Source organism: Vicugna pacos, chromosome 11 (genome assembly GCF_048564905.1).
Source record: "Vicugna pacos chromosome 11, VicPac4, whole genome shotgun sequence".
Taxonomy (NCBI): Eukaryota; Metazoa; Chordata; class Mammalia; order Artiodactyla; family Camelidae; genus Vicugna; species Vicugna pacos.
The window spans coordinates 83,852,544-83,866,679 of NC_132997.1; the positions used below are offsets into that span (position 1 = coordinate 83,852,544).

At 45.0% G+C, this 14,136-nt stretch overlaps 1 protein-coding gene across 4 annotated transcripts in view; it reads right to left on the reverse strand.

Annotated features, from left to right (window-relative positions):
- Nucleotides 1–14,136, reverse strand: part of XPNPEP1 (X-prolyl aminopeptidase 1) — a 51,361-nt gene that overhangs the window by 26,437 nt on the left and 10,788 nt on the right. For 3 of the 4 annotated variants that reach the window (XM_072971855.1, XM_006200219.4, XM_072971854.1), the window contains one exon: nt 11,936–12,060. In XM_072971855.1, coding sequence (XP_072827956.1) covers nt 11,936–12,052 — 117 coding nt within the window. In that variant the 5' untranslated portion in view covers nt 12,053–12,060. Of the gene's footprint in view, nt 1–6,612; nt 6,722–11,935; nt 12,061–14,136 lie in introns of those variants that run through there. The other variant, XM_072971856.1, reaches the window with a different exon arrangement.

Genomic DNA, 14,136 nt, shown 5'->3' on the forward strand with positions numbered 1-14,136 from the left:
GAAAAAGGGGCTACTGGTTGGAACCCAAGGCATTTCAGGACAGCCAGCATGATGGCGGGAAAAAAATGGCACCCATGTTCTACTCCTGTCGTGTGGCTGAGAGCTGCCCCTTTTGCCAAGGCAGCCACAATCGCGGCCTCAAACCAGTCAAAAGACCACAACCCATGGAGGTGCCAGAAGGGTCAGCAGAGAGAATCATGATGGCAGGATGAAGGCACTCTGGGAGCCCTGGGCCACACCTGCCCTCTAGCAGGCCAGCTATGTGGTCCTCAACGAGTCTCCTCGCCTCTCTCAGCCTCAGTTCCTCATTTCTACAATGGGTCATTTCAGATTGCTGAATGCAAGGGCAAGCAAATGTTTTATCCCCAAAACACAAAGGAACACTGAACAGAGAGCTCTAAGGACATAGAAAAAAGTGGCCACAGACATCATTTATGAACTGTAAGAATCATCCTTTGTTTCTTAACCCAGTAATCACTGAGTGCAAGACTGTGGGGGAAAAAGGCCAAAATGGGGGAGTGGGTTCCCACCCATCTCCTAGGACTGCTGTGAGGAACAGTAAGTGAATGTTTAAAGCAACTCACCAGAAACCTGAGAGGGCTGTGTCCATGCAACAGAAGAGATAATATTAATCTCTTCTTCCCGAGGGATGAACAAGTGTCTAAGAGGCTGGGAAAACTAAGCTAACAAAAATAACCCTTGTGCTAAAAACCACAGTGCACAACAGGGAAGACACAGAGAGGACACTCTCAACCGACAAGGAGGTTCCCCTGGCCTGGGGCTGAGGACGCTGGCAAGGGGCTGGCTGAGAAGGGACTGCTGACCTTGGCCCAGCTGGGCTCTTGCACGCAGGGACACAGCTCTCAAGGAGTGCTGCTCCCCACCCCTTCCCCGGGGCAAGCCTGAGAGGAGGCACAGGGCCCCACAGGGGTTTACCTAGAGTTGCCATCAGCAAAGGCAAGAGGAGAGTTTCTCCAAAGGGGGGTGGAATTAACAGCAGGTGGACGTGTTTGGTTTGGGACCGAGATGAGGTCTGGAACAAGAGCGTCTAGACATGACCTAAGTGGTCAACATGCCAGAAAAACATCGCTGACCGAAGCTGTCACCTCCACACCAACAGGCTAGGCAGAGGCCAGACAAGCACTGGGCCTGGGCCTCCCACTCTTCCCCTGGCTATAAAGCTGGCAAAGCCCGGAAACATTCTCCCTAGAGAGCAGCAAAAGGTCTAAAATAAGCCAAAGCTGTAGCATGCTAGGAAAAAGGCACAAAGAAACACAGCTGTTGGCTTTTTCTCCATAACCATCCATTTCTCTCCATCTCGAACATGCCTCAGTCCAAGCCTCCCTCATCTCTACCTGGACCATTACCCCTCCAACCCACTCTTCAAAGGCTCTCAGAGTGAGCTTTTCAAAATATGTGTGTATGTGTGTGTATCATGTTAGCATCCTGCTTAAAAACCTCCAATGGCTTCCCACAATATTTAGGATAAAATCCAAACCCCGGCCCAGTCCCCAGGGCGTGGCTCAATCCAGCCTGCTCTCCTCCCACAACTCGCCCACTCACAATGCTCCAGCCACCCACCTGCTTTCTGCTCCATGTACTTCCCAATCTCATTCCTGCTTCAGGGCCTTTGCACATGCTCTTCCTCATACCTAATAAAAGCCTCCATGGCTAGCTCCTTCCTATCACTGTACTTCAGATTGGATGTCAGTTTCACAGAGAGGCTTGCCTGAATGATCCAGCTAAAGAAGCAACTCAGCCTCTTTCATGTCTCTGTATTGCACATTTTTCTAGATGTTTCTCATCTTAATGACTGTTTTACATTGTCATTGTATTGTCCTGCTCCCCAGAATGTAAGTTCCATGAGATCAAGGTGTTTGTCTTATTTGTCACAGTCCCTTATACAGGTGACACACAGTAGGCCTCAACCAACATTTGCTGAATAAATGAACAAGCAGGAGAGATGAATCTTTTTCCATAGTTAAACCTTTAGCCACCTCTTTGAAGATGGAGAAAGGGCTACAAGCCAAGAAATGCAGGTGGCCTCTAGAAACCGGAAGAGACAAGGAAATGGGTTCTCTCCAGAGCCTCCCACACTCACTCAGCCCTGCTTTAGACTCCTTCAGACTGCAGCCCTCCAGAACTATAAGATCATCCATTTGTGTTGTTATGAGCCACTAACTTTGTGGTAATTTGTTACAGCAACAATAGGAAACTAATTCTTTATCCAACAGGAAAATGAACAGAAGGGCTTATAACTGGGGTTTCAAACTCAAATGCCCCAGGGTACAGGCCAGTAAACTAAATGAGTGCAAGCAAGACAGGGTGGGTGTCTTTTCTAGACAGCAGCTCCTACTCAGCTCATTCCCGCAGTGCTGGAATGCAGCCATGTGTTGCCAACCTTCACTATTTCAGGAGAAGCTAAGTATATGTGTGTTCGTGAAAGAGCACCCAGTTTTTTAAATGTTGGCATCTAAGTCAAACAATGTAAATAACACAGAGCCAAATAAAACATATATGTAAACTACAGGGAAAAAAAACCAAAAACATCCTTAGCCATTTCACAAAATCCAGCTCAGATGCGCCCTTTTCCACAAAGCTTTCTGACTTATCCAGCTTTCAGAGATCTCCCACATCTCTGAATTTTACAGGACCATCCACGTTGACATTTATCCATGCCCCCCACCTTGGGTGATAACAGATAATATTGGCTAAGATTTACTAGCTGCCAGTACCTAGCTTCATTTCCTCTAATTCTGATCCCAACAGCAGCAGTTCTAGAATGTATCATCCTCCCCATTTACAGATTAGAAAAAAGAAGAAGCTCAGAGAAATAAATTATTTACTTTCCCCCAAGGCACCACTGCTCCAAGTGGCAGAGCCAGGATATGACCTCAGGTCTGACTTTCAAAAGCCCTTGCCCTTGCCACCTGCCAAGCAACCTCTTTTATTCTGTACAGACACTGTGCACAGCTGGTCTGCATAGCTGGATTATAGACTCTGGGGGAACAAGAAACACAGGTATGCCCCCCATTTACCTCTGCCTTCATCAAGCACATAACAGATCTGCCTTGAATCCATCAGGCCAACCTCAGAGGTTTGACCTGGGCCAACACAGACAGGTGAGGAGAAGCAGGTGAGGTCTCCTACCTCCTACCTCCAGAAATCAAACCTATGTTCAAGCCTGGCTCCCCCACTTACTGGCTGGGTAAACCGTGGGCTCAACTGCTGCATGAGTAGAGCAGGAATGATAAAGATGGCCACCCGGGAGGGCTGAGGTGTGACATAAAGCAATTAGCACATGCTAAGCTTTTGATAAACTGCAGCACTTAATACTCTGCGCCAGGCGATAAGCCAGACTCTGTAGAAGACTTAAGAAAGTACCTTCTCAGAGTACACAACCCAGCAAGCAAAACAAGACAGGTATCAGTGAAACACTAGCCCTAATCAACAGCCACCTAACCTATGCTGCATGTGCAGTATGGCATCTGCTATAGTTCCAAGCTCAGATCTGCCTTGAATCCATCAGGCCAACCTCAGAGGTTTGACCTGGGCCACCACAGACAGGTGAGGAGAAGCAAGAAGGCAATCCAGACAGGGGGAAAGGTTCAAGGCCCAGAAGCAAGAGGCCAGTGGCAGGACAGCAAGCAATTAGCCTGACTGCTGGGGCAGAAAGTTCAAGGGAGTGGCAGCAGAAATTCCTGGAAAGGTGGCCTGAAGACAATGGTCAAGGACCTCAAACCTCACACTAAGAGGCTTAAACTTTATCCTGCAAGTTCTAGAGAGAGAATAAAAGTTCAAGAGGAGGTGGTGACGTGACCAGAGCTGGGTTTTAAGAAGAGTGAGCAACATGGCCACGTGCAGATGGACCAGGGCATTCAAGGCAGATGGCTGGGTGCCACAACAAGCATGACTAAAGTTACAGGGGCCATGCTGGAGTGACATCTTTCCCCCTCCTCGACCCTTCACGTCCCTAAGCCATGACCCTGGCATAGTGCCTCAGACACACTAGGTTCTCAACAAAAATGAAACTGGAAGAGTAAATGGCTGTGTGTCACATGACTAGTTCTCACCAACGGAATGTGGGTGGGACGTGATGTCTGAGTCAGGGCAGTTAAATATGGATGTGCCCTCTCCATCCTCCTTCCCCTCTGCCAGCCGGAATGGTGGCATCGTAGGATGCTGGCATTACTCTAATTAACGCAGTGGGTAAAATCACTCTGGGATAAAAATCACTACCTCCACCCCAAGAAAGAGCCCGGTTAAAAAATACAAAACAGGAAGCCAACTCCTGGAAGAATGGGAGTAGGATCCAAAGAGTTGAGGAAAATCTGATTCATGTCTTCCAGAAGAAGGAACCATAAACACAGCCAAAAACTCAAGCTGGTAAAGTCACCCTGGCAAGAATGTGACTCTTTGACTAAGCTGAGACCAAGAGCAGAATAAGGGGCCTTAACAGAAGGGGCGGGGGAAGAGTTCGGATTTCTCAAAGGCAGTGCTAGGGCAGCTCTGGCCCCAACCAATGATTCTCCCGGTCTGGGGTCCAGTGGTGCCCACAAATCCCAATATTTGACTTAGATGGTACAGAAAGCACCCAGGTGACAAGGGAGAATGGACAATTCCTCACTTTCAAAGTCCCCTTGGGCCCAAACTCACTGATACCACAATCCCTGTTCTGAATTTAAAAGAAAAAACCCTTAGATCTGCACAAGACAGAGAGGAGCAGACCCCTAGAGTGCCAAGTGCTTGCGTAATCATGCATTTGGGGTGCGTTTTCTCTCCAGCCTGCAACAGGGTGTGGGTGTGTGTATTTGTGTTTTAGAAAGTACACAAAGGAGAATTCAAGATCCCTCTCCACCTCTCCAGCTCCCTCCCTCCCCCACCCTTCGGAGAAATTCCATCAACCCTGAATCTAGCCTGAAATGAAACAGTGAGAACAAGAGCCCCAGAGAACAGCAGCCTCTCTATCACTGAGGAGGCCGCTGTGGCAGGGCACAGACAAAGCCAGCCATCCTCCTTGTCCTCACAGTCCTGGCGAGGACCCAGAGTCCCACTTAGCAGTCCTCCCAAAGATGCCCGTCCTCTCCACTGAAACAAGGAACACGGGACTTCTCATTTCCTTCTGTGGAGGGCACCACAAACCCTCTCAGCTCCCAAGCTTCTCAGTCCCCATGGCCTCTGCTTACATGGTCCACCCTCGATCTGTCTGCTCCTTCTCTTCCACACCCTTCCCTTCTCCTCTGCTCCTAGGGCCAGCACCCAAGTTCAGGCCCTCGGGACCTGACTCTGGGATCCTGCAGTGGCCTCCTAGCAGGTTTCTCAGCGCCCAGTGTCTCCCGTCTCTAATCCATACTACACACTGCTCCCACGGATTGATCACATCACTCTCTTGTTCAAAGACCCTCAGTGGGTCCCTACTGTCTAACAAAAACCTGAACACCTGACTCTGGTGGTTCCTGGGGGGCCTTGACCAGACCCCTATTATCTTTCTTCTTTAAGGTTATCATTATTCATGTTCTCCCACTTGCAAAGATGTGCCCCTGGTATTTCTTGTACCTCTCTACCTCCAAGCACCCGAATTCTACCTGTTCACGTGCCAATTTAAATGCACCTCCATCATGAAGCCTTCCTTGACCACTATCTTAAAACAGTCCCTCTCACCTGTGAGTTCAGTCCACACTTTACCTAAATCTGTGCTGTCCAGTAGAGCAGCCACCAGCCACTCACAGCTACTGCACACTTGAAATGTGGCTGATGTGCCTGAGAAACTGAATACTGAATTTTATTTTGTTTCAATTATATATAAATTTTTAAACTGATGCTTAAGACTCAGTTATTGTAAAACTTTTCAAGTATATGTAGAATAACTTTGGTATGTAAGCCCACTTTTTTAACTGTAAATTTTACAAAATCTAAATACAGATCAAATATTTTCAATGAACATTCCACATTCAACTTGAGAGGTTCTGTAATGAAATACATAGCAGATTTGAAGACTTAGTATTAAAAAAGGAATGTAAACCACCTCACTAATAATTTTTTATACTGATGATGTGTTGAAATGGTAACGTTTTGGACATATTGGGGTAAATAAAAGGCATTATTAATAATTTCACTATTTCTTTTTACTTTGTTTTACTATGGTTATTAGAGTATTTAAAACTATGTATGTGCCTCACATATTTCTACTGGACAGTGCTGACTGAGTTCCTTCCAACAGCATTTACTAGCTGCATTCTGTGTTAGCATCTGTGACTAGGGCTATCCACTCTTAAATCTCTTTAAGGGGATATTCCCTTGTTCATCTCTATCATAGTAATAATAACAAGAGTAATAGCAGCTAATATAATGAGATGTATTAGGTGACGGACATGCTTTAAGTATTTGCATCTATTAACTCCTTAAGGATTTACATCTATTAACTCATTTAATCCTAACAGCAACCCAAAGAGGTGGGTAGGTCACTATCCCTTTTTTGCAGATAGGGAAACTAAGACCCAGAGGGCTGAACTGACACTTTGGAATCTGAGGTGACTTTCTTGAGGTCAAGCAGCTAGTTAAGTGGCAAATCTGACACCTGAACCCAGACGATCCCGGAGCCCACACGCTTACCTTTATGCTAATTGCTTGCGCTTTAGGTCTGTCCCAGTACTTAGCCCTGAGCTGGTAGTCAGGAAACATGCACAAGACAAACAAAACACAGCTTCTCCCACCTTGCAAGGCAGATGGCTAAGCTGCAGCAATAGAAACGATAGTTAAAGATTATGAAAGAAAAATGGGGAGGGGGTGAGGGGGCGAGGGGGAAGAGGACAGCAAGACTGCAAGGATACAAGTTTGTGAAGCCTAAACAAATAGCGGCTTCTGCAATAAGAGCGACAGCTCTTATCAAGCAAGCGTAACTTGTGTTTTCAGGACACTGCTGGAAAACACATATTTCTAGGATTAGAGCCTCAGCTTCTGATATTCCAGGATCATTAGCAGGAGCTGCAACACTAAGGGAAAGCCTGGAACAACACCTGTGGTTTGGTCCGCATCACTGCCATTCCCAAAGTTGAATAAGAATTGCTTTGGATATATTAGGCCACATCTGATGTCAAAGGCAGAGAATTTCTAAAAAATCAATCATGGTATCAAATCTGGCCAAAAACCAGATTTATGACAAGAAGTTAGCTCAGGAACAGCGCCCAGCACCAAGAACACCAAGATAAATCTGGTTCGGCTACAAGAACATCCCGTACCAGTAAACATACAGGTTGTATCCTAATTGCAAACAAAAGGAAACAAAAACTGGAATACCAACACTACAAAGCTGCCAACACATCCTTAACTGGAAACCTTCAAAGGTTAATGCAAGTAATACTCACAGGTCAAATCTTCCCACACAATGAGGCCTCACCTGGAGGAGGAGGTTCATGAATAAAGCAGAACTAGCAGAAGTTTGGCTGGAGCCTGGGAGACCCCGTTCAAAGGAGAGACCCAACCTCAGACAACAGTGTGCTAGTGCTCTGATGGTTAATTTTATGTGTCACCTTGACTGGTCTAAGGGATTCCCAGAGAGCTAGCTGGCAAAACATTATATCTGCGTGTGCCTGTGAGGTTGTTTCTGGAAAAGATGAACATCTGACTTGACAGACCGAATAAAGTTCGTCCTCACCGACACATATGGGCAGCATCCAATCTGTCGAGGGTCTGAACAGAACAAAAAGGTGGAGGAAGGGCGAATCTGCTCTCTCCTGTTTCAGAGGAGACATCCATCTTTTCTTGCCCTCGGACTTTAGCATTCCTCGTTCTCAGGTCTTTGGCTTAAGTGGAGACTTGCATCATTGGTGCCATCTGCGAGCTGATGAACCAGGAGAGCCAGTGGTGTGACTCCAGTCCAAACCCGAAGGCCTGAGAACCAGGCGAGCTGATGTTGTGTGAGCCAGCCCCTCATAATAAATCTCTCTCTCTCTCTCTCTGTGCGTGTGTGTGTATGTACATATGTGTATATAGATATGCATACGTACACGTATATACGTATCTATACACGCACACACACACACCTTATTGGTTCTATCTCTCTGGAGAACCCTTACTGACACAGGCACTTACAGAAGACCCCAAACCAACTGCTGTATAATGTGCTCCACCACCCTGCCCAGTACTGAGATAGGATGGCTAGAGTCAAACAGCCCAAGGCAACTGCCTGATGCTTGAAGGGCAGAGAATGACAAACACCACTGGTGAATCCAGCAGAGAATCCATGTGACATGAAGCCCAAGTCCAAAGGCTGAAGCCTGGGACTGACAGGAGGCAGGGCAGAGCCCATCAGAGGTGCCCAGGCAGGAGAAGAAAAAAGGAGTTCCTTGAGGACAAGGCCCAGGTCTGTTCTTCTTAAACTGTGGAGTGCCCAGCTCCTCTGCTACCTACACCTCCTCAAGCCCAAATAAGTAGGGTGGCTCAAGCCGGTCACCCAACTTACTCATCCAGTCCTTAGTCAAGATGAAGCTTGGGTTCCTATGAAGTTGGTGAATCTTGCGTATCCAGGGAACAGAGGTGAATGGAAGAATTCCATTGCCAATGCCCACCCTACACCTCACCAGCCTCTCCTTACCTGCCCACTGCCTACTTAATTTAACTCTCACGTGCAGGGCCACCACAGCTTCCTCACGTGCCAACAACCCCCCTTCCTGCTAGATCTTCTACATCTGCTGTACTTGCATCTTGTATCCTCTCACCTCCCCCTTCACCCACATTCACATGCCGAACCCTCATCTTTGGTGGCCTCTCCTCTCACATACTATTCTCCCCCCATCTCACTTCAAGAAGCAAATTCTAACCCATTATGGTTCGAACAGTGTTGATCAAAAAAAGATCAACTAACTAAGGAATTCCACACTGGGTCCCTTACTCCAGTCCTGGGATAATTGTGGAAATTTCACGGACATTTAAATCTGGAAAATACTCAATACTTCACCTTTAGAGCCACACAGTGCACACTAGTATATTAAAGGCCCTGAGAAGTCTTGCACTTAAGAAACAGTCCAAACAGACAAAGGACTTGAGTGGACATTTTTCCAAAAGAAGATATACAAATGGCCAACAAGCATATAAAAGCTGCTCAACATCACTCATCATTAGGGAAATACAAATCAAAACCACAAGATATTATCTCATACCCATTAGGAGGCCACCATGATAAAAAGAAAGAAAAGGAAAGAAAGAAAGAAATAACAAGTGTTCACCAGGATGTAAAGAAATTGGAATCCTTGTGCACTGTTGGTGGGAATGTACAATGGCATGGCCACCATGGAAAACAGTATGGTGGTTCCTCAAAAAACTAAAAGTACACTTACTGTATGATCCAGTAATCCCACTTTGGGTATATGTCCAAAAGAACTGAAAACCGGCTCTCGAGGAGGTATTTCCAGGCCCATGTTCAGGGCAGCATTATTCACAAGAGCTAAGAGGTAGAAGCAAACTAAATGTTCACAAACAGATGACTGGACAAAGAAAATGTCCTATTATTCAGCCTTAAAAAAGAAGGAAATCCTGTCTTAAGCTACAACATGGATGAACCTTGAGGTCATTATACTGTGTGAAATGAGCCAGTCACAAAAAGACAATACTGCAAGATTCCACTTGGATGAGGCACCTAAAGTAGTCAAACTCTTAGAAAAGTAGAAGGGCAACTGTCAGGGCACGGGGAGAGGGGAGGTGCTCAGTGGGCACAGAGTCTCAGCTCTGCAAGATGAAAAAGCGCTAGAGGTCTGTTGTACAGCTATGTGCGTACAGTTACCATGCGGTGTTGTACAGCAGTGTTAAAAATAGTTAAGATGATAAACTTTATGTTAAACATTTTTACCACAATAAAAAAAAAAGAAAGAAACTGTTTAGCTCATTTCACTATTTTCTTGAGCCCTGACTACATTTTTCACAGAACATCTTACAAAACACAACAGGAATGCTGTAGAATACGGTTCGGGAAACTGTTCTAAACATCAAAATATCCTAAATTTCATGCTGTTGCTTCAAATCATCCAATCCTTTTGGTTATTCATTTCAGCCCTTTATTTGCTCCTGAGGCCAGGAAATCTCATGTGTCCCCAGGCAGGGGTCTAATCTTGACACTGTCCCCAGGTTAACACTGACCTGATATTGCCACGACCGAGTGGTCCAGCCCCTTTGGGGAGGGGCAGAAAGGAGGCCAGCTCAAGTGGGCCTCTTTTGGGAACTCAGCTCAGCTGACAGTAATACCTGTATCTGCCACCCTCTCCATCGTGGCAGACCCTCATGAGTCATGTCTACGCCACACGCAATCCTACATGTGCACGTACACACACGCGTGTGTGCACACAGTCACAGTGACCAGGACCAAGGGTAAACACCAAGCCACTACACCAATCTGACCCAGGACTCTGGGTTTGGAATTAAGTCAGGGATCTTCAAAGTAAGAGATAAAGAAATATGAATACAGAAACTGTGGGATGGCCACCTATTTACTATCTACTTTATTGTCTGAGAAAGAAAGAAACTCATCTGCAGCAAGAGCTGAAACTCCTCCCACCCCAGTCCTCAGAGAGGGCCAGCTGCATCCCTGCCCTCAGGGGACACCTGAGGCACGACTCTGGAGAGCACCATTCACAACCTGGAGCAGTGCTAATGCAGAGGCCCTGCCCCTAAACCCTTAAATCAAGTAGTTTATTGCTTGAAGTACTTCAAGGTAGTTTATGCTGCCTGCAACTAAATAATGCTAGAACACCAGTATTTCCCTCGATTGTTTTTTACTCCCCTAAGCTTTTGCCAAAGGATCTTGCCACATTGTTTCTGAAAAGCACTCCAAGCCTTTGCTCCTGCTAATCTTCCTGCCGAGGATACCCTCCCTTCTCCTCTATTTATACAACTATGCATCCTTCAAGGAAGGTCCAGTTCAAATACCTCCCCTGACCATGAAGCCCTCCGTTATCCTCCCCCTCACCCTCAAACATCCACAGCCCTCTGTCCAGATTTTCTTGATGGCACATCTACATTCCACCTTACAATACAGACATGTGTATGCATCTTAACTTCATTACCAAACCGTATGCTTCTTGAGACCAGGGCCAATCACATCGTTGTGTCATGTACCATACCTAAGGCAGCGCCTTGCACATAAACAAAGGCTATAAAAACTAGATGTATAGATGACTCAATGGAAGAATAGCACTTTGTATATTGTCTCGTGCCTCTACTAAACTGTAAGCATAGTAAGGACATTCAATCTTAAATTCATCTTTGTAACAGTATCATGAGCATGGTGTACACATTCACACACTTGCTGACTCAGTGACCTAAAAGAGTAAATCCTAGAATCCTTCCATCCTCTTCCCTTCAGCCCCGTCACATGCAGTCTCCACCTCTCCAATCCTGACTCTCCCATATTTAAATCACTTGTTTTCTGAAGTAAAGGGCACTTACTGAAATGCTTCCATCAAAGGTGGTTGAGGGGAAAGAAGGGGTAATAAATATTAGGAATCATCCCTAAAACCTGCGGGGGTAGAGATTCAAGAGGACTTTCTGACTGCTCTTCTGGTTGTGCCAGCGGGATGGGACAGTCTGGATGGGGACAAGGGAGGCAGGACAGACGATTCGGCTGGGGACAGGGTGCGGCAGAGGAGATGAGGTAAAGAGAATCAGCAACAGAAAGGCCCAGACTTCTGCCCCTTCATTTGTACACTAATTCTTCCACAGTTGTTTGAAAGCTAGCTATATACACTGGAAACAAGAAAGCCACGGCCAAATCAACATGCATTCTGTGAGACCCTACTGGACACGGGCCCCTGTGCCTAGCCCTGGGGCACATGCTTAGATGTGGGCTGACAACTAGCATCCTACAAACACACTGAGGCTGGGGGAAAAGAATGGGAAGAAAGGAGGGATGGATGAGCTCCATCACCAGCCCATCTCCACTCAGTACCTGGTGGGCGTCTCCCGACGGGATGATGTAGGCCTGGATCGGTTCTGTCACATATTCCAAGTTTTTCATGGCTTGTCTCAGCTGCCGAAGCAGCTCTGAAGTTATCTTTGGAGCCATTCTGCCGTCTGCAACAACAGAAGAGTTTGTTCCAAAACCAGCCTGCCCCGTGCAGAAGCTCCCGAGAGAAGCACCTGCCATGTTCTGCCCAACCCCCAGCTACGTTTTCAACCTAACCACCCCAACACCAGACCAAAACCAAACCTGCCAGAAACTCTAAAGCTTACACTTCTTAAATACCACTTCCAAATAGCCATTGTGGCAAGAAAAGTTGAGTTACTAATACTCATTTCCAAACTAGTTACCTCTTTCACTTCCAGGACTTCATTCTGAGAAGATAAACAGATGCTCAAAGATATAGGCATTTATCTTTCTTTACAGTAGTTTGAAAAAGGGGAGGACACATAACTGGTTAAATGAACTATAAGACATACAATAGTAGAGTATGAAACCATGAAAAATTACATGAACAAAAAAATTTACATGGACCTATATTTTAACTCACAAAGATACCAACAACGCTGGCAGGTAATTAAAAATAGATTACGGAAGAACATGTATAGACTGTTCTTATCTAAAATTCTGTATTTGTATATGCAGAGAGAAGTTTCTAGAAGGCCAGTCAATGAAGTGTTAGTTAATGGTTACATTTGGGTAAAGAGATATGAGTGATTTTTAATTTTCTTCTTCTTGTATTTTGCTGTTTAATTTTGATGGCTTTAAAAGAAGTTTTATATTTTTGTTAAATAGCCAGCCACAGATTTGGAGCAGGAAGCTTAGTCCACTAGAAGTCAAAAGTGTTAAGTCATGTGCTCTAGTGTACGACCGTGGGGAGAAGGGGAACAGGCTAGCAGTGCTCCGGGTTCTCCTTTCTAAAATACGGTGGGATTGGAATGAATCCAGGGTTTTCAAACTGAGCCCCCAAAAGTCCCAGGGATCCCAAGGAGCCTATCATCCCAATAAAACTAGTACTGGAGTCAACAGCTCTAGAAAATACAAAATAGAAACAGTACTAAAAAAATCATTAAAAAGAAAATGTTAGGAACATTAAATGTAGTCTTACTAGAAATTCTTAAACTTTTACTAATTTCAAGTAATCAGAATCAAAGAGTATTGCTTCTCAGTGAGTACAAGAGACTATTTCTATGTGATCAAGGCACAGATGATGCAAGCTGACTTTAAAACTTTAGCTGGTTCTTCAAAAAAAACTTTCTCAACAAATACTGACATCAGTGAACAGTTCTGATAAATCATACTAAATCTATCATCATAAATCATATGATATAGATACAGATAGAGACAGATAGACAGATAACTATATCACAGCTAGAGTCCCATGAGTATATAACAAAACAACTACACAAAAAATTTTTACTACATCCCATATATTGGCACAAAACTAAAATAGTAGAATTTAAAATAGAATAATGAGTTTTTCCAACTCATTTTTAGATAGATTTTTTTTTTTAGAGCAGTTATAAGTTCATGGCAAAATTGAAGAGAAAGTACAGATAGTTCCCACATACCTGCCCTGCCCCAACATACACACAGCCTCCCTCACTAGCAAGATCCCCCACCAGAGTGGTATATTTGTTACAACTGATGAACTGCACTGAAATATCATGATCCCCCAAAGTCCATAGTTTACACTGGGGTTCACTCTTGGTGTTGTACATTCTATAGGCTTTGACAAATGTATAATGACATGTACCTATTATGATGGTTTAATAGGTTAATAGTTTTCATTGCCCCAAAAATCATCTCTGCTCGGTCTATTCATCCCCCCTTTCCCTTCCCCCAACTTCTCGCAATGACTAATCTTTTTACTGTCTCCATAGTTTTGCCTTTTCCAGAAAGTCATACAGTTAGAATCATATAGTATGTAACCTTTTCAGATTCTTTCACTTAGCAATATGCATTTAAGATTCTTCCATGTCTCTTCGTGGCCTGATAGTCCATTTCTTTTTAGTGCTGAATAACATTCCATCGTCTGGATGTACCATGGTTTATTTATCCATTCACAAACTGAGGGACAACTTGGTTGCTTCCAAGTTTTGGCAATTGCTGGGATCATATGGTTAAGACTATATCTGGTTTTGTAAGAAACTACCAGAAAGTCTTCTAAATTGGCTGCACCATTTTTA